The sequence below is a fragment of the Fusarium sambucinum genome, chromosome I (assembly GCF_050947815.1).
Source record: "Fusarium sambucinum isolate potato_lamoka chromosome I, whole genome shotgun sequence".
NCBI lineage: Eukaryota > Fungi > Ascomycota > Sordariomycetes > Hypocreales > Nectriaceae > Fusarium > Fusarium sambucinum.
The window spans coordinates 8898358-8925261 of record NC_139294.1 but is presented as its reverse complement, the minus strand read 5'-3'; the positions used below and the strand labels follow the sequence as shown (position 1 = coordinate 8925261).

General features: G+C 38.3%; 5 protein-coding genes across 5 annotated transcripts; 2 read left to right on the top strand and 3 right to left on the bottom strand.

Moving 5' to 3' along the window:
- Window positions 1–2560: 2560 nt before the first annotated feature.
- Window positions 2561–3318, top strand: FSST1_005644 (uncharacterized protein; the record flags this gene model as incomplete). The annotated part of the gene is made up of 2 exons (XM_083231941.1): window positions 2561–3147; window positions 3213–3318. The coding sequence occupies 2 exons, from the start codon at window positions 2561–2563 to the stop codon at window positions 3316–3318; spliced, it is 693 nt and encodes a 230-aa protein (XP_083089074.1).
- Window positions 3319–3348: 30 nt separating this feature from the next.
- On the bottom strand, window positions 3349–4492 carry FSST1_005643 (NADP-dependent oxidoreductase domain-containing protein; the record flags this gene model as incomplete). The annotated part of the gene is made up of 3 exons (XM_083231940.1): window positions 3349–3928; window positions 3992–4330; window positions 4383–4492. The coding sequence occupies 3 exons, from the start codon at window positions 4490–4492 to the stop codon at window positions 3349–3351; spliced, it is 1029 nt and encodes a 342-aa protein (XP_083089073.1).
- Window positions 4493–5070: 578 nt separating this feature from the next.
- Window positions 5071–7144, bottom strand: FSST1_005642 (ATP-dependent DNA/RNA helicase; the record flags this gene model as incomplete). The annotated part of the gene is made up of 5 exons (XM_083231939.1): window positions 5071–5332; window positions 5385–5769; window positions 5838–6238; window positions 6292–6767; window positions 6824–7144. 5 exons carry the CDS (start codon window positions 7142–7144, stop codon window positions 5071–5073), a joined length of 1845 nt encoding a protein of 614 aa, XP_083089072.1.
- Window positions 7145–7849: 705 nt separating this feature from the next.
- FSST1_005641 (inositol oxygenase) lies at window positions 7850–8794 on the bottom strand (the record flags this gene model as incomplete). The annotated part of the gene is made up of 1 exon (XM_083231938.1): window positions 7850–8794. One exon carries the CDS (start codon window positions 8792–8794, stop codon window positions 7850–7852), a length of 945 nt encoding a protein of 314 aa, XP_083089071.1.
- Window positions 8795–17169: 8375 nt separating this feature from the next.
- FSST1_005640 (uncharacterized protein) lies at window positions 17170–18309 on the top strand (the record flags this gene model as incomplete). The annotated part of the gene is made up of 1 exon (XM_083231936.1): window positions 17170–18309. One exon carries the CDS (start codon window positions 17170–17172, stop codon window positions 18307–18309), a length of 1140 nt encoding a protein of 379 aa, XP_083089070.1.
- Between the last annotated feature and the right edge of the window lie 8595 nt (window positions 18310–26904).

Genomic DNA, 26904 nt, shown 5'->3' with positions numbered 1-26904 from the left:
ATATAGGTACCCAACTTGAGCACTAGAGCACGCATTCCTACGCTGTGTTTGAAGTATCTTTCTTTGTCTTTGAGTTGATCTTTTTGGTTGTCGGCCCATCCGTATCGGAAATGGGCATGATTAGTGCCAAGAATGCTCGGGAAGATGAGTGAATGGCCCATTCCTCTACGCCAGACTCCCTATATAGTCATGGTTACTTCAACAATTACAATTGTGCCTGTCTGTAGCCACTTCTTCTTTGAAGTAGATGTCATCTGGGAAGTTTTGTGGCAGTGTACTGACGAGCTTTTTGGTTTCAGGTTGTGACGACAATCATCCCAGTTCCTTGGATCATGGACTACGATGATAATTTGCGATTCTTAAAAGAACTCACAATATTTTGACTCCACTGGTGTCGCATCGCGATACCGTAGCTTATCATGTAGATAGCATCCACTGAGTCATGCTGCTTAGGCCGAAGGCGCCAGTAAATGCGTTACCGACGCAGCCAGAACTTGTGGAAGGTGACCAACTTTGCCATTTCATCCTTGCCGTGTCCCAACAGAGTACAAATAGGTAAAAATATAGGGACTCATAACTATATCTCCCGATTAAACGATGGTTTGTGTTGGTGCATTTACCAAGTCAAGTGAGACAGAAGGAGTTCTGCGCTTGCTTCCAGGTGTCACGAGCTAGCAATTATAATAGGGATTCCTTTTCTTGCTGGAGTTAATTGTCTTTCCTATGTGGCCTTGATAGCGCCTTGACGCACCCCAACTATCTGCAGCAAACTTTGAAGCACAGGTCTAACCAAAATAGCCCCAGATCAACTGTAGCACCGAGGGTCTATTAGTGTTGGCAATGATACGATGCTGGTAAGTTTATGGGGAAAGGGCTCCAGACTCCCGCATCCGCAAAAGTCTAGGGTGGATAATGATCGACTCCGTACGCCTGTATGCTTCTCGAAACTGATATGGAATATTCACGGACAATAACCCCTGCTATAATGATAAGTAATAAGTCTGCCCCCACTTCCCTTAACACCAAGACCTTCATTTTAATCACATTACTTCAATAACATAATTCTTAATTAAATTAAGTTTAATAAATATAATAAATATATTATTTAATTCTCCTAAACCAGGGAATTAATATTTTATATATTAACCGTAGGCGCAATAATATATATATAATCTTTTCTCTATTGAATTTATTAGCTTTAAAATTATAGTCTAGGGTATTCTATCCTATGCAATCTTTATATAATATGCAAATTCGGCCCAGTTATAATAGTTATCCTTTAGATCCTTAAGATAAGGGAATCTCTTTTTTAATTCTACTTTTAAGATATACTAAAGGTTCTTAATAAGGCTTAAATCAAGGGAATTTAAAGGCTATTTAATCTATTTAATAGTATAATCTAATAGGAATTCTTTAACTTCCTTAGAGATATAAATACTAGCATTATCCTATTAAAAAATCCTAGTGCTATTATATAAGGGAAAGAGGCTATTATAAAGGGCTATTTAATAACTCTAATTACTATAACTATTCTTTTTTAATAATAAATTATACTTTATTAAGATTATTAGCATTTATCCTATTAATTATATTCCTGCTTAAAATATTATAGAAATAACTGATTTAATATAAACCTATAGATTTATAAGGTTTAGATTATACTTCTTATAAAGTATTTAGAAAGCCTTAAGGTTAAGGTTATAAGGGGAGTTATTAATAGAAGATTTATCTAAATAAATTATCTAATCTAGTAATTAGCCTAACTTAAGTATAAACTTTAAATAGATATACTGTAACTAATTCTTTAACTCTTAGTAACTACTTTCTTATAAATTAATATCTAAGAAAAGTATATTTAAATAATATATAGGGTCTCTCTATTGCTTTCTATTTATACTAATAGTAAAAAGATATAGTATTTTTCAGTATTAAAAGGCATACTAATTCCCCGGATTATAATAAGAAATCCTCCTACTTAATAAAAGGATCCCAGTAAATAATATATATAATATATTATCTTTAGGTATAATTAAGCTTCTTAGGAGTACTATTTTAAGACTTATTTTATATAGTTACTATCTAGGTAAATCTCTTTTTAATAGCCTTAATGCATTTATAATCTATCCTTAACTTTAATGCAACTATATACTATAATATACCTGCAATTTACATACTAATTATCGCGCCTTTTATACTAATACTCTATTCTATATTTTTCCTATAATTTTTAATAAGAATATTATAAAGCTCGTTAAAATTAGACCCTATTTAGATATAATATTACTGTTTTATCATATAAGGGTATTAATATTATATCGAGGAGACGGGCAGGGTATATCAGAAGTGGGGGCAGACTTATTACTTATCATTATAGCGCAACTTGTACTTTCTGTTTTTTTTTTTTTTTTTTTTTTTTTTAAGAATACTGCTGACATATCCTCAAGCCGCGAACTTAACGTCTCACAGTGCTATGCCTATTCCTCGGTATTAAGTGCTACTCCGAAAAGCTCCCCTGATTCCCGTCTCTCAGCTTGATATACACAGATACATAATCAGAAACATGCCAAGGCAGTTCTATATCCGGGACGCTGATGCGTTGTTCAACGATGCTCAGTTTATAATAGACGCATTCGACTCAACGTTACCTCACCTGGCGGCTACTGGGAACTCTGAGCAATGGGGAACAGAACCCCTCTCGAAGAAGAAAGGACACATTCAACGTATGCATGATACGGTGGCGAAATCGGACAGTTACCGTAAGACAAGAACGGGTGAGCCTTTAAGGGTTTTCATTGCCGAGATTGAGGACGATTATGGCAGTTCAGGACCGCCGGCAAACGACAGCCTGGCCCGACGTACGGATGGAAACGGAAATTCCTTCGTGTCGGTCGGGTTCGTTGAAGTTCTTGATGAACAGTTCGTAAGTTATTTGAAGGCTTCAGGTGACTTAAAGGACCATGTCGGACCGGCGTTGGAGAAGGGCAATTTTGTCTTTCTACAGTACCTCGTGACGGATCACAGAGTGGGTGACAAACGCCGAGGCGCCGGTGCTGCACTTCTTCAAAAGGTGAAGGATTATGCTGCTGAGAAAGGCTGGAAGACAATTTGGCTCGACTGCTGGGATGGGGGTAATGGGCAATTGGTACAGTATGTCGCGAAATACTTCTCGTAAGCGGGCATTATGATCAAGACACTTTACTGATTGACGACAGATACTACGTCGACCGAGGCTTCCGAATTATGGGAAGCTTTCGGAATACCCATGACAAGGACGAAGCACCATGGAAGGGCAAGCTTCTTCGTATGGATTTGGCGTAAGGGCTGCTTCTTATTCATTTTATCTGTAGCTCACTTCTCCAGAGGAGGCGTGTCCATGTAATTACCAAAGAAAGCATCTCGGCCACCTGCAACCTCCGCGTCTTCAACCAATCGTCGCAATTCCTGATCCTCTTCCTTACTCAATGTTACCTTTGCCGCTCCTACATTCTCCTCCAAATATTTTATCTTCTTGGTGCCCGGAATCACAAAGACATTTGGACTTTGATCTAGAAGCCACGCCAATGTCATCTGCGAGGAAGTGTATCCCTTGCTCTTTGCCATCTCGTCGAACTTATCCACGATCTCCAGATTCTTCTTGAAATTATCCCCTTGGAAACGAGCCAATCCTCGTCGACTGTCACCCTCTTCGAAGTCGTCGACAGAACGGAATCGGCCGGTAAGAATACCCCGACCAAGGGGGGAGTAAGCGAACACAGCGATGTCAAGCTCTCTGCATGTTTTGAGGATGTGTGTTCCTGAAGGGCCCTCAATATCGAGTGTCCAAGGATTATACTCGACTTGTACTGCTGCGATAGGATGGATAGCGTGGGCACGACGAACGGTTGAGGAGGACACCTCTGACAAACCCAAATACTTGACTTTTCCTTCGCTGTTTAATCGTCAGAACCCTTTGTTGATTTGTTTACGAGGCAGAGAGGCTTCAACCACTTACTCAACGAGCTGCTTCATAGCCTCAACGGTCTTCTCAATAGGCACATCCTCCCTGGCGCGATGCATATAGTACAAATCAACATGATCCACGCCAAGTCTCTTCAGACTCTTCTCAATACTCTCCCTCACATGTTCAGGAGTCGAGTCAGTAACAATGCCCTTATCGGACATCTTGATTCCAAACTTGGTCGCGAGAAAGATGTCCTGACGACGCTCGGGGTGGAGCTTGAACCACTTCCCAACAAGGTCCTCGCTATCGCCATAGATGTTAGCTGTGTCCCAATTGGTACAGCCGAGCTCCCAGGCACGATCAAGGACCTTGAGACGTTCTTCATCGGGCCTAGATGTGTTAGCCTGAAGGACATTGGGATGAGTGAAATCTTTGGGCATACTCAGCTGCTCCATATGCGATGCTCAGACCCATGAGACCGAAGCCAATGGCTGGGATCTTGGTCCCATTCTTTGTAAGTTGACGAAGGGGCAGTTGAGCGGGAGGGGCCATGATGGATTATAGATGCGTGTAGTAGGTCTGACTGTTCAGGTTAGTAGTGTACAAGCAGAGTTGAGTCTAGTGTTGTGTAAAAGGCAACTGAGGCTTGATACTCTGGAAACATCTTTCTTGATAGCTGAGAGAACACAGTCTTTATATACTTGTTTAGAACCCCGGTTCCTTTTCCATGGACTATCCACTGAGACAATACAGCCTAACTTTCCTGCACGACAGGCTTAGCACCACAACAATAGCTACAAGAAATCCCCACTGGCGGACCGAAGTTAAGCTTGTCTCCGAAGCCCCCATCATCATGCATGAATGACTAAGCCAGCTAAACTGAAATTGTATCGTGCACTTATACGATACTACAATATTCATAGTTGGGTTTGTACAACGAAACCACAGTGACGCGTGCATCGGTGCTTGATGGACATGAGGTCGGTGTTGTCGGCGATAAGGCCAACCGTCAAGGTCCAGGGCTCAGTTTAAGACACAAGAACACCAATGTCAGGAACAAATAGATGGTCTTAAACCAAGCTCAAGGTATCAAAAAACTGTAGAATCGCTATATTACGCTACTCATCCGTCTATTTTGTCTTGCGCCTCGCCTTAAATGTCTTGAGGGGATCTCGCTTCCTTGAGCCGACCTTGAATCCTCGACCCTTTTTACCCTTGCCCTTTTTGTCTTTTCGCATGGCCACGAAACCAACGTCTCCTGTCAGAGCCTGCTTGCCGTCCTTTGGCATGAGGTACTCGGGTATGTGTTTCAAATGAGCCTGTTGTCTGGCAGTTCGGAGTTCGCCATCATGACGAAGGTGAGAAAGTTCAGTTGGGTTCTCCTCGAAGTATCTGAGACTTATTAGTACAATCCCTGCACAATGGCAGTGTGGCGTGTTCTTACCGCTTAAGCTTCTCACTCTTCAATAGTTCTTGTCGCAGCTCTCGTGTTCGGGCTTCTCGGATAGCAACCTTGGTAACGGCACGCAGGGCATCGTTCATACGGTACCGGAAAGGATCCACTTGCTTCATGTTGAAGTTGTATGGCTTCACCTCCTTATCGCGCTTGGCTTGTTGCCTAACGATCCTAGCCATAATCTTCTCGTCGTTTTCACAGGCCGGTGTAGATGTAGGCATGTGTTTTCGGTACAGGTCCTTAGGAACCACAAAGGACAGAGCCATGCCAGTCTGGCCAGCTCGCGCTGTGCGTCCTATTCTATGTGTATAGGCTGATGCTGTGGAGGGAAGATCGAAGTTGATGACTGCGGAAACCTTCTTGAAATCAACACCTGTGAATGTATTGTTAGCATTCTCATCATAGGTAGGATTGTTGCCTCAAGCGCTGGGCATGACATACCTCTTGATACGCCATATTCCTTATCACCACTCTTGGACTTCCTGGCTTTCTTCTTTGGTCGCTTCGCTTCTGTCTCTGCGTCGTCGCCTTCGTTACTCTTCTTGGAGTCGTCCTCGGCCTCGGCAGTTTCGGCAGGCTCGTCATCTCCGAGCATCTCGTTCTTCTCATCGGCGGCGATAATGATATCGTAAACATGTCGATTGAACTCCTCGACAACATGAACTCGCGAGTTCAGGGGCAGCTCTGAGTTCAAGATACAGCTGCGAATGCCAAACTGCTCAAAGAAGAGCTTAAGACGGTAGCATCGGTCGATATCGCTAACAAAAATGATGCACTTGCCCTTGATCAACTTCAGCTTGAAGATGACATAAGCAAGCAAGAACTTCTCGTCTTCACCACACCTAGAGATTTGTTAGCAACCATTCCTTTATATACTGCAGTTCATATGGCTTACTTGGCGACAAACTGAGTAATACCCTCGCCTTCGACCTCCTTCTCCTTCAGATCCAACAAGGTAGGGTCACGTCGGAAGATTCCCTTGAGTGTGTCGACCTCATCGGAAAGAGTAGCGCTCATCATCATAACCTGCACACCCTTGGGAACTAATCGTGATAAGTTCTCAAGATCCTCGCTATAACCGTAAGAAAGAACGAGATCCGCCTCGTCAAGAATAAGATGGGTGAGCCTGTCAATTGATAGTGCGGAAGAGTTGACATTTTGCCAGGCAGTCGACGGGGTCGAGATGACGATGTCGGGGGAGACGGAGAGAAGGGCGCGCTGGACTTTGCTAGAGACCTTATCGGTTAACTTGGCGGTGCTAATATCCTTTGCGCAGAACGAAGCAAACTGTTCAATCGCCTTCGAAACCTGATCTGCAAGCTCACGGGTCGGGACGAGGATAAGAGCGGTCGTGAAAGCAGTGGAATCAGTCTAGAGACACATTGAGTTAGCAAGGGCCTTCATCTTGAGTAGCAGGTAAAGCATACAGCTTTGCGCTTCAGAATGCTCGACAACAGAGGAAGAACATATGCGGCGGTCTTTCCGGAACCACAGTCTGCTTTGGCGAGAACATCCTGTCCGTTGAGAGCCAGAGGAATCGCCTTGCGCTGCACGAGAGTAGGCTTGGCGAACTTTTGCTGGGCGATGGCCTGTAGCAATCTAGGATCAAGGCCGAGATCGACAAAAGAAGTCTCTTCAGCCTGTTTTTGCTCAGGCTTTGTAGACTTTTCAACCTCGGTGCTTGTAGAGTTTTCGGCTGGTACAGGCCCCTCTGCTTGGTCGCGCTTTCTCTTTGTAGAGGCGCTCATTGTGAAAGCTGGTTGTGGTGTCGTGATGGGCTGTTGATGTATGTCGAAGAAAGATGGCGATGACCCAAGATAATCTTTCTGCTTCAGTGCTTTCCTCCAAATTTCTAGCGGGCCTGAGGGGCAGTTTGGTGGTACTCATGCGTCTGATTGGCCATAAGATTTAAGCGCTAGCATCCTTCGGTCTAGCTTGCTAAAGTTTCGAAAATCGTTCAGAACTTTTTTTCTTCTTATCGTGCTTATCAATACATGAAGATCCATCCATCCACACGTGTGCATCTGTCGCAGGACTTTTTATTTGACCGGGAATAGCTTCAAGTGTCAATTACGATGAGTATTTGCGAACCAATGGCATATATTTGACAAGATGCCACAAATTCAAGCTCAGAAATTTCATTTTAAAACTATACGCGCACACGATTCAGGCATTTATAAACCACTAACCCCTCCTTTCACGAGTCTAAGTTGCGCTCTTTGCTAGGCACACGTCTTATAATAAAACCCATAGCATATCACGGAAACAAAGTAGTAATCAACTTTTCCCATCATAGGTAATCAAAAATTTATTAATTCGTTTGTACAATCCAATTTTATCCCTTTAACTCCCAGTCATTAACCCTTGCTGACAAAAACTTGCAAAACTAAACCATTGTCTACGCGTTTGTATCTATCATTTCGTTTCTTTTTCCTTCCTTTTTTTTTCGTCCCTTACCACTTGATGACAGGGTTAGGGAAGTACTCGGCAATGAGATCCATGTAGTAAGGCTTGAGCTTCTCAGCATCGGGGACGCCGTCACTCTTGGAGTACAAGTCATAGGGGTTGAAGGCGTTGACAGCCTTGAGCATCTCCCAGTCCTTGTCACACATGAGGTGCTGGTACGCACCCTCTCGGTGCCATGGGTAGAACGAGTGGTAGCGGATCATAGCAAGAGCCTCATCGGGGAGGGTAGACTGGTCCTTGACGACGTGATAGAGATACTCGTCATGACCCCAAGAGAGCATGATGTTGTCAAGACCACAGTTGGGAGAGTAGATACCGAACTTGGTGTTGAAGTCAGGGTTGACAGCATCAGGGTTCCCCTCAGTAAATGTATCAGGGTAGATGATCTTGTCAGAGAAAGCACAGCCAACGGGGAAAGTGTCGCCAACAACGTCCCATTGTCCCTGAGTCTCGAGCTCGGGGAAAAAAAGCATCAGCTTGCCAAGGTCGTGGATGAGACCAGTGAGCTGCATCCATCGAGGCTTGCCATCGCGGCGAATAGCTTCAGCGGACTGGAGAAGATGCTGGATCTGGGAGAGGGAGGTGTCGGGGTCGGACTCGTCAACGAGCGTGTTGAGCTTCTCCATGGCCTCCCAAATGGTCATCTCAGGGCGAGGACGAGAAGAATTGTAGAAGCGGTTACGGGCAGCAAGGTTGTAAGCGACAGTCTGCTTGTGGTGTTGTTCGCGGTAGAAGTTCTTGACGCGGTCGGTGGCATCGGCGTATTGGCGGAAGGTGTTCTTGTCCTTCTCCTTGTCGAACTTGGAGGATTCGTCGTACTTGGAGGATTCGTCGTACTTGATCACGTTGACATTGTCAATCTTATCAGAGAGAGCCTCGAGAGCTTGGCCATCATGGCTGGAGAAGTCGTCAATGACAGCACTGGGGGCCATTGTGAAGTTTGTAAAACGTGTAAGTGAAAGTGAAAGTGGCAAGGGTAGTAGAGACTATTGTATAGAAGAGGTTCGATATCTTGAAGATGGTTGGAGTTGTTGGTCAAGTATGAAATAGGGAGAATGAGAGAACGGTGAGCTTGAGGAATTGGATCTGGAAGTGGTGACAAGGCCGGTCTTATGTAGGATGTCGTTGATGTCAAATTCGTCTCTATCAGGTATGGAACCTGATCTCATCCAATATCGAAGTTTTCACTTTGCCCGCACACCATTGCTCTTTCCCGCTCGCTTTCCTCTATTCTTTCTTATCTTCCCCGCATTATTGAAGGTACAAACTTGGGTCATGACCAATATGTGTCACCCGAGTGGGTGTTTTGCTTTGCAACTCTCGTAGACTTGGTCTCAATGTGGTTCAGACTTGGTCGAGATCTGGAGAATGATGGATCTCGGCGGGCAAGATTTCCCAGTTGAGTTGCACGTATCGAGTTAGACCCGCCGATGTATCGCCACTAGCAACCATGTAAGGTCCTGTTCTTCTCTGTCTACAGTTAGCTTCGCCGGAGATAGCTATTTATGGCAATTGACGTTACCCCGGAATAGCATCATAGCTTGAGCAGTGGAGATTTCACAGATATTTACCTCAAAATCCCACGTTTACTCCATGTTGTTAATTTCCTTCTACGTCACGCGGGGGCTGACCGGTAAGACTTCCTGTTCTCCTGCCTTGAGGTTACAGAATATTCGCTTAGATCTTTGTCTGAGGTCCCCTGAGCCTACCCTGTCGACGATAGCATCACCTGACGAATGTCAGCTGCTCTTGGAAGAGATCCAAGCTTGTGCTAGACAAGACAAGACAAGGCAAGACAAGGCAAGGTTTAGCGGTGAAAATGCGTCTACCTGTTGGAAGAAGATTCGAAGAAGTCTTAATTTAGAGGCTCTCATGCTTAAAATTTTGAGCATCCTGTATCCTCATCTGTCAGAATCTAGCTAGATACATCAGATGTTGTCTCGCTTGCCGTCTTTTTCCCCAAACGTGCGTCCACGTCAACGAGTCGCGATCTGGGGAAGTTTGACTACTCGTATGTCCTTTTTCTTGATTTTAGATTCGTCCCATAATCTTTTCGGTTCCCCGATGCTGTATTAGAGCTCACAGTTCTTCAACATCGCCTCCTCGATAAGGTTTTAGTCTCAAAGGACCGGCACCAAAACGAACATCTCGCTGCTAAAGCCTCGCTCTCGTGGTAATTCTGCCCGAGTGGATCGGCTTGGGAACTTTGGCGTCACGAAGCATCGGAAAAAGTTTCGCTCTTGGGTTTTTGTAGCTAGTCCCGGAGAGGTGAATGTTAGTGAAGTACCGTTCTTGGTAAGATTCCCCGGTTATTGAATCGTTATGCAACATGCACACAATCCTATTATCCACCTCACCTTTCACTCTTGCCATAATTGAATAATCGAAAGAAGAAAACTCTTGGGCAGTTGCAGTAGACATATAACATGTAGCTCTACTTCCTAATCAATTGTGAAGAAACCATCCTGATTGCCTGCCCACCTAACCTATACCACCATCAATGCCAGTGGTTTAAACATTACCAACTGCCCTGCATATAATCTGCTCAGTAGCGTTGCAGACATTTTCATTATATACACTTGTTTATTTATTAAGGGGGCATACTAACTCTGAAGCGCTGCTCTATTGTGCTGTGAGGATATGTCTACTCAACCCTACAACTCATCCATACAGGGGGCTTTTTATCCTCACAACGACAGTCCATTTGGTGAGTAATTTACAGTGACGAAAGCCATCAGATGTTTTTAATTAACAATGGATTACACCGTAAGCTTCTAGCCAGGCCGTTTTACTTACAAATGCTCTACCCGTTCAATAGATGGATGATGGAGAAACTAAGATTAAGTGTAACACCACGGCCAAACAAGCCACTCTTGTACAGCATTCCATCATCGAGAGTAAAATCTGAACGTTGTAAATATATTCAGTCTTGATGAAGATATTACCGTGCCAAAGAGAAACTTGATAATGCCAATTGATCGATATTGATGGCGTCATTCATTTCAAACTATATGCTGTATTGTTATAGAAACCGTAAACAAAGTCCCAGCCTATGAAGACGATATCGTCCTACTCTAATGATAAGCCATACAGTGCTAGTACGGCTCAAGAGAAAGCATGTAATAACAAGAATGAATAACAGGAGAAAATGTCGGAGATGACGGGACGGTGATTGTATGGACCTAGTGTTATGAATATTACCGGGCCTCTTTATACCGCCTTGATCTCGATATTTCTTATATCACAAACATTTCGAGAATGGTTTAATATCACGTTACTGCAAGACTCTTAACGACTGGCCCGAAATCAAGTGGTTTTTAGTTATTGACAAGGAGTGACAAGTGAGCCCCAGAGCGAATGTTTTTTGATAATGTTCTGCCACTGTCGCTGCCGATGACCTCTCCCAAAACATCATGATCAAACGTTAGATGCGGCCGCTCAAAAGGATCATCACGATCTCTCTAAACCTTGTCTTTAGTATCTTAGGCATCGATTGGGCTACATGTGGCTAGGATTCGAGTGTGAAATCAATATCCTAAGAGACAAGAACCCGAGGTTTTCTTTTCAAGGTAAATAGGAGCGAAATCGTAGTGATATTCAGGGCTGGCATGCTTAAAGAGTCGTCTGTTTTGACCACATTGGCTCAAATGAGTCGAGTTTGGCCAATACATAATTCTACTTGACAAGTTGAATATCAACTGAAGCGGAGATTTTAGTCTATGCGCTCTCACCAACGTGAAAACCCTGATTCTAATCTAGAGTTAGAATTACTACTGGGTTCCCTGTTAACTCAAAGTCCAACCTTTAGTCTCGAAATTCCGGACAAAGCGTTTCCGCGGGCGTAGAGTGACTGTATATTGGCTGAAGCCCATGAAAGTGATCCTTGAGGAAATCAAAACACAGGGCAGTCTAACCCATTTCTATTGTCCGAGCGTGGGGAATGGCTTGTTTTGTGGTCAAAGCCATTTTTGCAACACCAAAATTAGAATCAATAAAACGTGCCGGTTGAAGAAGTGGCTGTATGCCTGCAACAACGTCCAAGCCACCCATGTCGGTGATGGCGGCACTATCCTTGTGTGAACGATAACTGAATTTCGGGTTCTTACTGTACTGGATCGTACGTAATTCGGAGGCATTTTGTTACCTCCCGACCCTACTGTAGATCGTCAAAGCTAAACTTCCCCTCTTACTCCCGGCCTCCTCGGAAAAAAAGAGCATGATGGAATCAACGGCAGTTAACCCCGCCGTTTCATTCTCCTCCTAGTCCGGGCGATCTGTTGCTGATCTCTAGTTGATACAACCTTTCATCTGCTTGAGGTTGAGGATTCGCCGGGTACTGTTCCCGTCGCTTTGGACTTGTGGCCCAGCTCATGATTGGTGGGAGGGTTCCGAATAGTTTTATTAGAGATCGGTTGGCAATACAAACCGATGTTGCTTGGTTCAACGTGTGCCAGCCAGCCAGCCACGTCAAGTCTGGATTGAGCTATAAAGGTAAAGACAGCGGCAGTGGCAACTCCCTCGGCCCGGCTATCATTATCGCGAGAAACCTCTTTTCTCACCTCGAAGCGCACCGTAATATGAATGGAGGCATGCCAGTTGGGCTTATTTCCTTGATATGGATGGATGGATTTTAATAACAATAAAGTATTGTTCGTTAGCTGTTAGTGCAACCACTAAAATGAAACCGGCTTTTCTATCAAATGTCTCCGATCAGACCATTTGTGACCTGACACGGCACTACACCTCAGACTATCTACCTAACTAACGTTAGTTCATGTTGTCCTCCTCGTCTGACCTTGGGAAAACCCCGTCTGGCAGTCCTTTGGCATGCACCTCAGCCAACGGCCACAAGTTTGTTGCCGCGGAACCATTAAATCGGTCAGATCTAGACCTGAATCTCTCTTCAGAATTACCCAATTAGGTAAGACCTGCCACAGAGGTATGTCAGTCAACATTTACCATGTGAAGACGTCAAACTAAAAGGCCATGACTAAAAAAGAATAACTCCTAAAAAAAACTCTATTGTCACCATTTTGTGATCGTGATGAGTATCTACTAGGGGAAAGGTAGTATGTGTCTTGTTGTGAGATCACAGACGATATGCAAGGCATCGAATCAATCACCAAAGCTAAGTCATGCATATATGAAGCATCACATGGGCATTAATTGGCTGATTAACTCCGTAACCAAGCCAACTCGGATGGATAACTCCACAAGGGACCGATAACGGGTAGCCAAGATCAATGAGCAATTCAAGAGGCAGGTACAGCATTATCTAAAGGCACTTTTGTGTGCACCAGAGAAATACTTCCCTTCCTTCAAGCGTTGCAGTTGCAAGAGATGATTCCAGCTCAACCGTTCCCTAGAGTTGACATGTCTCATCAGTTGGCCAATCTGCTGGTATAATGGGATCCTGCACAATGATAACCTGGCCCATGTCAGAGCGAGCGGCGCCGAGGCCGAGACCAAGACACGTTTCGCAATCAGATCAAACTGTCATGTCACAGATTACTTCAACCCCTTAGTTCGAACCATGACGCGACCTGTACTGTATGTGCGTCCTGTAGTGAATATTCTCAAAAGGAAACGGTTTCATCAAGCTGATAAGAGAAAAGAGACAAGAGACAAGAGAGAGACCGTTGATACCATTCCATATTGGTGAGAGGCCTTTGGTGTAGCAGCCCTGCTAGCCCATCAAATCATGTCGTAGAGAGGGGTTCGTTATTATACCAAATCCCGTCTTTGCAGAGACAATGAGGAGCCACCCTCCAGGAACACCGTTGGGGAATGCAGATACCAAAGCTAATCTCCCCGGGACGCGAACCGTGCGCTTCAAGGTGTTTAGCGGTTGAGTCCTTTCGTCTTGTTAGCGTATGTAGTCTCTTGACGCCTCGCTTCAAATTTGCAGATTCGGATATGTTATGTTTGCTTTCTGAAGTGGCCTAAAACATCCTCTGAGATGAGATGGGATCTTGCAAGAAGACTGTTGGTCTTGGTCTGAGCAAAAAGACATATTCCTTTTTGGGCAAAGGCAGACTCATCGATGCGTTACGTAGGGCTGCGATGAAACCGACAACGGGCAGCACAGTGACAGGTCGTTTTTGTTTACAGAACAAACAGCAGGAGAAAGTGACACAGACATTGGCTAGACCTCCAACGGTTATCTCGAAGGCCTGGTGAGTAATGCTAACAGCTTGTGGTCTTCATGTCTCATCTTGCTCAGTCGTGCATACATGATATCGCGATCTACTCGGGAAATTTGGACCTGCCTAACAATGCGTGTTTGCCTTAACGGAGAATATTAAAGCGATACATGTCGATCTTAGACGAGTAGTGATAGGAACGGTCTTGGCGTTGCGCCCGATCCTAATCTAGTCGGCGTAATCTAGGGTCAAGTATTGAAGAGCCACACATCGTGATTCTGGACTACCAGGTTAGCTTTGCTTTCAAATCGAAACTATTATTTAGGAATGCAGCTGTCGACTTGTCTCCGATGTATTGCGGAGCTTATCATGTTGTTGCGTCCTGAGGCGGCGTTCAACGAACTTGCATTTGAGAATTGGCAATGATCATGTTGGTGGACATCTGGAGGAGACGGAGGAGACGGAGGAGGCGGAGGAGGCGGAGGGGATCACTGGAACGGTATGGCGAAGCCGTGTGCGGAGATGTCAACCTTGATCGACAGCGATACTGTATTTGCACTTTGTTAGTACGTAGTGAAGTCTCATGTTCAGCTGCTATTGGCGGCTTCGTGAACTTGGGCTTCATCGGAGCTCCCCGCCAGCTGCATGCTTTGAAGAGTAGTTCCTCTCCGTCTGCAAAACAAAGAAAACCATAATCTCCAATCTCATCATTCTAGTCCCAAACAAGTATAACCACGGGATCTGACGCTAGAGGGTCCGGGAACACGAAGTGGGCTTGGACCCAAGAGGCTGGCTAGCTAGGCTAGCTTAACTGCTGTCAACCTCAGAGCCAAGTGACTGTAGTACATGTCTAGCAAGGGTACTGTATCTACCTAGCGGCTGAAGTAGAGCTGCAGCCCGCAAGCGAGCAGACCTGGCTCAACGAAGCAAAACCCGAAAGTTGCATCGGAGATGGCTGCAGGCTGACCATCGAAGCTTGTGGCTACCTGAGATGCAAGAGTTGAGGGCCAGCGCAAGAGAGCGAACCGGCTGGCTTGACCTTGTGTTGGAGGTTTCTTCGTCTTCTTTACGCTCTTGTAAGCCTCGACCCTTGGGTCATCAAACTAGACCCGAGCGATACGTTCGCAGTACGAACAAAGCCGCGTCAGGAGTCAACCTGCCTGCCATAAATCAGCCATGGCAGTCACTCGAGGGAAGATTCCAGTCTAATAATTGGGGCGTTAGAGGCACGTTGTGGATGGGGAAAAAAACGGCCGCCCAGAACCAGGAACTCAGCAAATGTTCACTCTTGTGGCTCGCCGGCGGAGCAAGGTCTCAACCAACTGCGTCCGAAGCGTCATCGCTAAAGAGTAGCCTCGATACACCCTATGTAAGCATGCACCGTGTTGCTGGACGGTGGCGCCACTGAGGTACAATACTGAACCGACCAGAAACGCACATTCATCTCGATCACTTGGTTGTGATCGAGCGAACGTCAATCGCCATTTGGATGTTATGTTTTCGTCGGATAGTCCACCGATATTCCATGCCCGTAGTATTATATTAACCCAAGGGGAGGCCTTGACGAGCGCAAGAAGTACCTATTGCCCATTCCTCCAATCCAACTTTTGTGCGTATGGAACTGAGCCACATAAACGCCTGCGCTATGCCGTACGGAGTTGAGAGGTTCACTACTCCTCTTTAATGTACCTTTGCCGTTGGGAAAGCTTGCTGATCCTCTAGTCCTGGTTAGCAAGTCTTTAGCACTGCACAGTACTACCAGCCAAGAAAGACGTTGATGTTTTGCTAGCCCTTCTGGCCCTTGTCCTGGGTTCGAGTTTTGAAGTTCCTGGTCAATGGGGCCCGAGCTTAGTCTCTGGCTTAGCTCCAATGTCCATCCATCTCGGATGCAGGAAGAGATGAGCCGGACCTGGGGCCCTTGCAATTGTCGTTCAGGGTCAAGCTTTTCTTACGGTTGTGCACATTTCTCGACATCTTGTCTCTTCGGCCGAGTTGTGCTTACCAACTTCAGATGCGCTTGAGCTCGGCCGCTGTCGGCTTGCTGCGCATCGCATACACAATGCAACCTACTTCGTGCGTTGCAGTAAAAAGTGTAGCCTTAGCTCTAATCAGTTTGCGCAGCTCGTTTTGATGCTGTCCAAAAACTCTGGACTCTTGGCCTGTATCGATGCCGAAGCTTCCAATGTCACATCGGCTCCATTGAAGCTGTTCTGCCGCGCCCTTTTGGAAATGCCGATGTAAATATCTGTTGGGGACGTATCCTGGGCTCGAAAAGCCCAGGATATGCAGATCAACGTGGTCTTTGATGGTGGCCAGGGCAGTTGGGATCTAGCCGAGTCTTGCCTCGTGAGCAACATCAACATCCCCTTTGCCAGATGCAGGATAATTCAGACGCCACCATATGTTTCCAGGTACAACATTGTGCAAACGCCAATATGGTGTTAAGTGCGCCTATAGTAATAAACCAAGGAGATGGAATGTAGTCCTGAGCATCTCAAACACTCCCTCGTTGGCCGCCTTCCGCGTTCGTAGGCATCAAGGCGTGCAAAAGCCACTGCATGAAACTGTTGCAAGGTTGGGCACCTTCGAGAGAGACCGAGCTAAGAGCAATATGCGAAAGGAGCCTGGACCAGTAAGACTCAAGGTATCTCATGTTCCAAGGATTTGAGGGAGTGGTTATGGTGGGCAATTGCTTGAGTGATCCCACCTGGTCGAAAGTCTATTTCCCCTCATGTTCTGGCCTAGACTGTGCCTTCTCCGCTTATCGAGTCTGGCCCTGGTCTAATTGTTCCGATGTCATATTGTGGTAGAGCTGCACTGGGCTGAAGACTGTCGTGCGTATTTGGGGTGGGATAAGGTACTGCTTCGTTCTGGTCTGAACTAGCTGCCAGCAGGTCAAAGCGAGCCCGTCATATATTCAGCAGGAACCCCCATTTCCGAATCGCCAACTGTGTCGAAACTTTACATTCTGCCTTGCCTCATAGCAATCGTGTCCAACAACAACCCTGCTCCTCCTCTTGGCTGTATCAGCGGCTACTTATACCAACTGCACTCTAATTGGCAAAGATCCCATTACAACTGTGCCAAGTCCAAGACACACCCAAGCAATCCGCCATAAGTAACAGCTGTATTCTGTTCGATTGAGCAGACGAACGTTTCTTTCCATGGCTGCCTTCGTCCACTCTTATCCTCACACATTGGACATTCCATTTGGCAACCCAATGAATATCATGCCCACAACCCCATCATCCGGGTATACGATGGCATCCTCTTCTTATTTCAACAGAACACCATCACCAACGAGTCGAGGAAATATCGGATTTCAACCCTATCCCGGTCAGGCTCAGGGTCCGTCCTTCTTTGAGGAGGCCATAGGTGGCTCTCCCTTTCCGCAAGAAATACCTTTCGCTCTCATGCAACCTCCCCATTATAACTCCACACCAAGTATGGTCAACGGCTTTCCACCCTCAGCTGCTATAGTGCCAAGCTGCGAGGCCGAACAAAAGTCCGCTTGCCAACCCCGGTCCCGAGACACGCACCAGCTGAGCATAAACACTTCCGATGAAGCAAGCGGTCAAGCTATCATAGTAAGATCTCCCAAGCCGAAGAGACGCGGCCGTAAGCCCAAGGGAGCATCCAAAGATTCAGTCAAATCTCGGCACGACATAGAGCTCGATGAAGACGACCTCCCCAGGGACCCCCGGCGTCGGCGCATTCTTGAGCGCAACAGAATAGCTGCTACCAAATGTCGCCTCCGAAAGCGGGATGAAGCATCTGCTCTTGCTTCTCAGGAACAGGCCATGGAAGACCAGAACAGATATCTCTCATCGTGTTTTGACTCCCTGACTGCTGAAATATATCATCTCAAAACTCAGTTGTTGCAGCATACAGATTGCAACTGCATTCTTATCCAGAAGTATATCTCCAACGAAGCTAAGAAGACAGTCGATGGTCTACTCGCCTGTCCCTCTAACTTTCAACCTGACAACGACACTATAAGCCCATATCGTCGCGGCTCGTGTCATAGTGGCACGAGTCCCACAGAGTCGTTGGGTGTGCCTACACCCGAGTTCGAGGGAGCTTCCCCAGGCTGGCCACAACCCTTCCACTCCGGACATGGATCTTCACCAGATGGGACAGAGGAGATGTTGAATCCTTATCTCAAAGCATCAGTCCAAATGCACAGCCAGTCGTTCGCCAGTATGTCACCGCTGCAGCATCATGGGCCCGAGGTATTTGCCGGCATGGGTCACCAGCCCCAACAATTTGATGTAGTCAACGGGATCCCTTCCTGGGCGTTCTGATAACAATATTATGGCCTTTTGATTCCGTTCATGGAACGGTATAGCGACCCCAGCTAGCTTGGAAGAGTATAGTTTGAGACTTGAAGACGAAAAAAAAAGGGTCTCCTGGATAAAGGAGCACGGACGAGGGACTTCTTTTGAGGTCAAACGAGGGCTGTGAGCGTTCTATATATGGTGTGGTTTAGCCAGTGTCATACTTTCATATCCAGAAATGTAAAAGTCTAGAGCAAATCGTTTAATAAGAAGCGTACGACAATTCGTCTATCAACGTCCATGCTATAGTCGGTCGTGACTCGGTCCCCATACTAACGAGGCTCTGAGTTGAACGTCTAGAAACCCGTTACCTGTACCGGGCGGATAGAATATTTCTGTACGCTGATAGACACCGTGTTGATGTCGACTAGCCACTGGCACGCCAGCAGTCGATGTTACCCTTGGTACAATAGTTCGGATTATTTAAATGCGATTCCTGGTAGCATGTGAATAGGGTAAGACAGTATGAAATATCTGGATGCAATGTGGATCTCTGCACCTGTCACCTAAGATCGTAGAGTGTGGAGTGATTCCAGATCTCATGTTGCCCCTGCAGCTAATCGGGTCTGCATGTCGATGGAACGTACGGATGTCCAATATAACGCGAGCATAGGAGACCCACCAGAGCGACTGACCACTTCAAACACCATGATCAATCCAAGATATCCTTATAAACCAAGTCAATATTGGCGCAACTAGTTGACGGTACGGTTGTGCCCGCTGTTAACAATCAGGCTGTATGGCTTGGAGTATCGAACGCGTTGTGAACCAAGCCCGATAAGCAGTAAAATAGAATAACTTATATATTATATTACTTAGAATATTAATATTAATAATTTCCTTATTTTTATTATTATATTATAAAAAAAGGAAGATTTTTTACTATTTATTTAAAGCTTATATTTTAATATAAGATTTATTTTAATATAAGATTTAATTTAATATTAAGCCTTATAATGCTATTATATTATTACTATTAAATTACTATTACTTTATATTTACTATTAAATATATAGCTCTTTTTAAAGTATTAATTACTATAAAGAAAATATATACTATTAATTTTAATTTCCTTATAATAGCTAATACTTTAAAAAAAGCTATATATTTAATAGTAAATATAAAGTAATAATAAATTAATAGTAATAATATAGTAATATTATAAGGCTTAATATTAAATTAAAACCTTATATTAAAATAAAAGCTTTAAATAAATAGTAAAAAATCCTTTTTTTTATAATATAATAATAAAAATAAGAAAATTATTAATACTAATAATTAAAATAATATAATATATAAGTCTTTTTATTTAATTGCTTATATAATATAAAAAGCTAATTAATAATAGTCTTAATAATATATTATATTAAGTAAATTTAAACCCTAGAGATAATAGCTTTAATACTTTAACCTATAGAAATAATAATCTATATAATAATAAAAAATAGCTAATTATTATATTAGCTAATAATAAAGAATATATTAAAAAGTTATATTAATTAACTTCTTAATAGAAAAAGCTTTAAAATATAAGAATTAATAATATATGTAAAAACTCTATATTTATATATAATAATAAGCTTAATATTATATTAATATAATTTAGCTATAAGGTTTTAATTCTTTTATATTTTATTAAAATAAATTATATTAAATAAATAATCTAGGAAAAAGAATATTTTAATACTTTATATTAAAAACTAAATTAAAATATTAAGCTAATAATAAAAAAGAAAGTATTTTTATTAATAATATATTTAAATAAATATATACTTTAGGTTATAAATTTAATATTAATAGTAATTATAATAGAAAAGTTTAAATTATTCTAAGGAATATAATTAATAATTAGTATTTTAATTAATTATAGCAATTAAAATAAATTTAATTAAGATAATAAGGTTAATAAAGAATTTTTATATAGAGAATTTTTATATAAAGAATTTTTATATAGCTATATTAAATTTAATAAGAAGCTTTAAGTTAAAGTAAAGGCTTTCCTATAGATTAATAAATATTATAAAAGAATAGATTATATAATAATTACTTAAGTAAATATATAAAAAAAAATACTTTATAATAAATAGTAATCTTAATAGTAGTTTTAATAGTAAATTTTATACTTTATAAAGCCTAAGTCTTTTTAAGGTTTTTCTTATAAATTTAAAACTAAAGGATTTATATAAATTAAAAACCTAATATATTAAACTTAAATATCTCTTAATAATTAACTTTCTTAATAAAATTATTAATAAAAAAAGCTTTTATATATATAATAGCTTCTTTTTCTTATAACTTATTAAATACCTTTAAATATAGTTAATTAATCCTTAGTCTATTTACTACTAGCTATATTATATAGCTAATTAATCTATAGGACTTATATAATATTATACCTTTTATTCTTAAAAGAAAAAGCCTTTATAATAATATTTATAACTATTTTAATAGCTATTTCCTTAGTAAAAAGGATATTATTAATATTATTTTACTTAATAATAATAATAAAGGCTTAAAATAGCTAAAATATAAGGTTAAATACCTTTAAGAAACTTAATATAATAATAATAATTATAGCCTTATTAAATTAATTGCCTTTAGCTATAAGCTCTTTTTATTCTTTATAATATATTTTTAAACTTATAAGTTAAGCTAGATAATAATAAGGCTTAAGTAAAAGCTTAAATATTTAAGGGATTTTAAGAAAAGGCTTATAAAAAGTCTTAATATTTATAATAATAAAGTTACTTTCTTTAAGAAAATTAAGTTTAACTATAAGTATAAAGACTAATATTAATACCTTAGGTTATAAATAGCTTAAGTTAATAAGGTCTTTAATAATTTTATTAAGTTAATTAAAAATAAGATTATAAAAAATACTATTAAAATAGCTAAAGTAATAAATATATTTATATTAAAGGCCTTATAAATAATAAAAGCTATATATAGGGTTAATAAGGTTAATAAGGCTAATTAAAGGTTAATAAGGAATTATATTAAGGATAAAGAAAGTTAAAATATAGGTTAACCTAGAGGTAAAAGCTCTATAGAAATTAATATAATTATATAATATATTACTTTAAAATTCTATTATTAAACTTATATTAAAATATTAAAATTTTAAACTATATTTTAAACTGAGGAAAAGTATTTATATTAAAGGCCTTATAAGGGAAGCTATATATAGGGTTAATAAGGCTAATAGAGCTAAGTAAAGGTTAATTTAAAGGGATTATATTAAAAATAAAGAAAATTAAACTATAAGTTAACTTAGAGGTAAAACTTAATTCTATAGAAATTAATATAATTATATAATATATTACTTTAAAATTCTATTATTAAACTTAAATTAATTAGCTATATAATATAGCTATAGATAGACTAGGGATTAATTAACTGCTAGCTTAATATTTAAATAAGTTTAAAGGTACTTAATAGGTTATAAGAGGAAAAAGCTACTATATATATAAAAGCTTCTTTTATTACCCTCTTATTATAAAGTTTAAGTTATATTAGTTATCTTATTAGAAAAGTTAATTATTAAGAGATATTTAGGTTTAATATATTAGGTTTTTAATCTATATAAATCCTTTAATTTTAAATTTATAAGAAAAACCTTAAGAAGACTTAAGCTTTATAAAGTATAAAGTAAAAAAAATAAACTTATTAAACTTATATTAAAATATTAAAATTTTAAATTATATTTTAAATTTAAGTTTTTTTATTATATAAATAGTAAAATAAAATAATTTATATATTTTTCCTTTTACTATTAAAATTACTATTAAGATTACTGCTTATTATAAGGTATTTGTTTTTTATATTTATTTAAGTAATTATTATATAATCTATTCTTTTATAATACTTATTAATTTATAAGAAAGCCTTTACTTTAACCTAAAGCTTCTTATTAAACTTAATATAGCTATATAAAAATTCTTTATATAAAAATTCTTTATATAAAAATTCTTTATATAAAAATTCTTTATATAAAAATTCTCTATTAATCTTATTATTTTAATTAAATTTATTTTAATTATTATAATTAATTAAAATACTAATTATTAATTATATTCCTTAAAATAATTTAAATTTTTCTATTATAATTACTATTAATATTAAATTTATAACTTAAAGTATATATTTACTTAAATATATTATTAATAGAAATACCTTTATCTTTATTATTAGCTTAATATCTTAATTTAGTTTTTAATATAAGGTATTAAGATATTTTTCTTTTTAAATTACTTATTTAATATAATCTATTTTAATAAGGTATTTCCTTTATAGTAGCTAATACTTTAAAAGGAGCTATATACTTAATAGTAGATATAGGGTAATAGTAGTTTAATAGTAGTAATATAGTAATACTATAGGGCTTAATATTAAACTAAACCTTATATTAGAATATAAGCTTTAAATAAATAGTAAAAAATCCTCCCTCTTTTATAATATAATAATAAAAATAAGGAAATTATTAATATTAATATTTTAAGTAATATAATATATATATTATTCTATTCTATTGCTTATATAATAAGGAAAGCTAGTTAATAATAGTTTATATAATAATATATTATACTAGGCAGGCTTTAACCTTATAGATATTAGCCCTAGGGCCCTGGCCTATAGTAATAGTAATTAGTATAATAATAAGGAGAAGTTAATAATTATATTAAATAGTAATAATAAATATATTAAATATTTATATTAATTAACCTTTAAGTAAAATATACTTTATAATACTAAGGTTAATAGTATATATAAGGAAAAATCTATATATAGTAATTAGCTTATTATTATATTAATGCAATTTAATTATTTAATTTTAGTCTTTTTATACTTTATTAAATTAGATTATATTAAATAGGTCCTTAAGGAAGAAAAATATCTTAATACCTTATATTAAAAGCTAGATTAAGGTATTATACTATTAATAGAGGAAAAGGTATTCCTAGAGGAAATATAATTAGGTAAGTATAAGCTTTAAATTATAAACCTTAAAGTAATAATATATTTAATTAAGATATTTAAATAATTTAATAATATATAAAGAATAATTAGCTTTTTAATTAACTATAGTAATTAAGATAAATTTAAGTAGAATAGGTTAGTATTTATTATATAGTTATACTAGGTTTAATAGAAAGCTTTAAATGAAAATAAAGGCTTCCTTATAAATTAGTAAGTATTATAGAAAAATAGATTATATAATAACTATCTAAGTAAATATAAAAAACAAATACCTTATAATAAGCAGTAATTTTAATAGTAGTTTTAATAGTAGATTTTAATAAGATATAAAAGGATTAAGACCTTATAGCTAAATTATATTAATATAATATTAAGCTTATTATTATATATAGATATAGAGTTTCTATATATATTATTAATTATATTTTAAAGCTCTTTTTATTAAGAAGTTAATTAATATAACTTTTTATTATATTCTTTATTATAAGCTAATATAATAATTAACTATTCTTTATTATTATATAGGTTATTATTCCTATAGATTAAGGTATTAAGGCTATTATATTTAAGGTCTAGACGTACTTAATATAATATATTATTAAGACTATTATTAATTAGCTTTCTTTATTATATAAATAATTAAATAAAAAGACTTATATATTATATTGCTTTAATTATTAATATTAATAATTTCCTTATTTATATTATTATATTATAAAATAAAAAGGATATTTTATTATTTATTTAAAGCTTTTATTTTAATATAAGGTTTTAATTTAATATTAAACCTTATAATATTACTATATTATTATTATTAACTTATTATTATTTTATATTTATTATTAAGTATATAGCTCTTTTTAAAGTATTAGCTATTATAAGGAAATATATTTTTCCTTTATAGTAGCTAATACTTTAAAAAGAGCTATATATTTAATAATAAATATAAAGTAATAATAATTTAATAGTAATAATATAATAGCACTATAAGGCTTAATATTAAATTAAACCTTATATTAAAATATAAGCTTTAAATAAATAATAAAAAATCTTCCTTTTTTTATAATATAATAATAAAAATATGGAAATTATTAATATTAATATTTTAAGCAGTATAATATATAAATTATTTTATTCTACTGCTTATATAATAAGGGAAGCTAATTAATAATAGTTTATATAATAATATATTATATAAGGTTTTAGTTTAATATTAAGCCCTATAGCGCTACTATACTATTACTATTAACTTATTATTACCCTATACCTACTATTAAGCATGTAGCTCCTTTCGGAGTATTAGCTGCTATAAGGAAATAATAATATATTATATTAAATAGGCCTTAACCCTATAGATATTAGCCCTAAGGCCTTAGCCTATAGTAATAGTAATTAGTATAATAATAAGGAGAAGTTAATAATTATATTAAATAGTAATAATAAATATATTAAATATCTATATTAATTAACCTTTAAATAGAATATATTTTATAATATTAAGGTTAATAGTATATATAAAGAAAAATCTATATATAATAATTAGCTTAATATTATATTAATATAATTTAATTATTTAATTTTAGTCTTTTTATATTTTATTAAATTAGATTATATTAAATAGGTCTTTAAGGAAGAAAAATATCTTAATGCTTTATATTAAAAGCTAGATTAAAATATTATATTATTAATAAGGGAAAAGGTATTCCTAAAGGAAATATAATTAGGCAGATATAGGCTTTAGATTATAGACCTTAAAGTAATAATATATTTAATTAAAATATTTAAATAATTTAATAATATATAAAGAATAATTAGCTTTTTAATTAACTATAGTAATTAAAATAAATTTAAATAGGATAAATTAATATTTATTATATAGTATTAGTTTTAATAGAAAGCTTTAAGTTAAAGTAAAGGCTTCCTTATAAATTAATAAGTATTATAGAAGAATAAATTATATAATAATTATTTAAGTAAATATAAAAAAAAAATACCTTATAATAAGTAGTAATTTTAATAGTAGTTTTAATAGTAGATAATTTATATATTATATTACTTAGAATATTAATATTAATAATTTTCTTATTTTTATTATTATATTATAAAAAAAAGAGATTTTTTTATTATTTATTTAAAGCTTAAGTTTTAATATAAGGTTTAATTTAATATTAAGCCTTATAGTACTATTATATTATTACTATTAAATTACTATTACTTTATATTTATTATTAAGTATATAGCTCTTTTTAAAGTATTAGTTATTATAAAGAAAATAAGCTTTAATTTAATAGTAAAAAAAATAGCTTTAATAGCCTTAGCTATAGCCTTATAATAAGGTATAATTTTATTAATATTTAAATATAGTTATAGGCTAAATAAGGGATATAGGAAAAACAGGGATTTAAGCAGGGGTTATCCTATAGAAGTTATTTTTTATATAATACTAATTTGTAGTAGCGGCGGGCCTATAGGGGCCCTATAGGCATTATATAGCCTTAGGAGATAGACACGTAGGGCAGATATGTCCATGTGTCGAAAATTGCCAGTTATAAGCTTGAGTCGATGCTGCCGGCAGTAATGTTGCTGAGTTGATGTTGGCTATGTTTGTCCTGATCTGCCACGTCTCGCACAAAACAGGGTCTTGCCTCTGTTTGGTTTGTTTTATGACTCATGTGTTGTCCTTCAAGACACGTTGAATGGAACAGGGGACGCGTGAGTCGAAGGCTTTAAGACAGGGCTTGGTATTTTGAAGCGGTAAGAGGTGAAGAGGAGCTGTTGAACACGAGACTGGGTGTCTCATTGGGGGCGGGTTGAGCCTCAACTAGGCTTCTCCCATCAGTTGGTTCCTCAGTGGTGACGGCATAATTGCCCTGTAACTTCTCTTCCGGTCATGATTTCAAGGGGTTTGGTTTTACGAGGCGACCCAAGAAACCGGAAGCCAGCCATACACCAATCAGGCATTACAAGGCGCGTGAGCTGGCGAGTATGACCAGATTTGAGTGGATACGGTCAGTTTGGATGGCTTTGTAACGACTCAGACACCCTTGTCGCGTGTTAGAGAAGTGTCCCCCTCAAGAAATTGAAGTAGTGAAGTCTGTTCCGGATGTAATTCATGCTGTGTCTTCTGCCAATAGCTCGTTATTTTTTCCGTTGCCTTCTTCCCCTCTACTTCCTTGTGCTCCCGTTGGACGCCAAGAGGAAAGCATCTGTGGGTGGATTGGGTGAACCATTCGCGAAATGGAAAGAAAGGGAGGCAGGAGCCTATCAAACGAGTCGCTGTTGGCTTGGCCCGATCCATCACGAGCAAGGATTGAGGATGAGAATCTCACTGCACGCTATCCGAAGCAATTGATTAAAACTTGTTTAAAGTTCGAACGACCTAAAAGGCAGGTTATTATATTGTTAACGGTCACCTATAGTAGGCAGATAGTACCTACTCGGTATCCCAGTTAAATTAGAAGTGCGTTGGGTGATTAAAGATCAACAACAGATGTACTGGCCCGCACCTTCCCGCATACCGTCCAACACACCGCAAGCAGCTGAGCAGGTACCTTAGCTGAGCTGAGTGAGCTGAGCTTCCTTCCC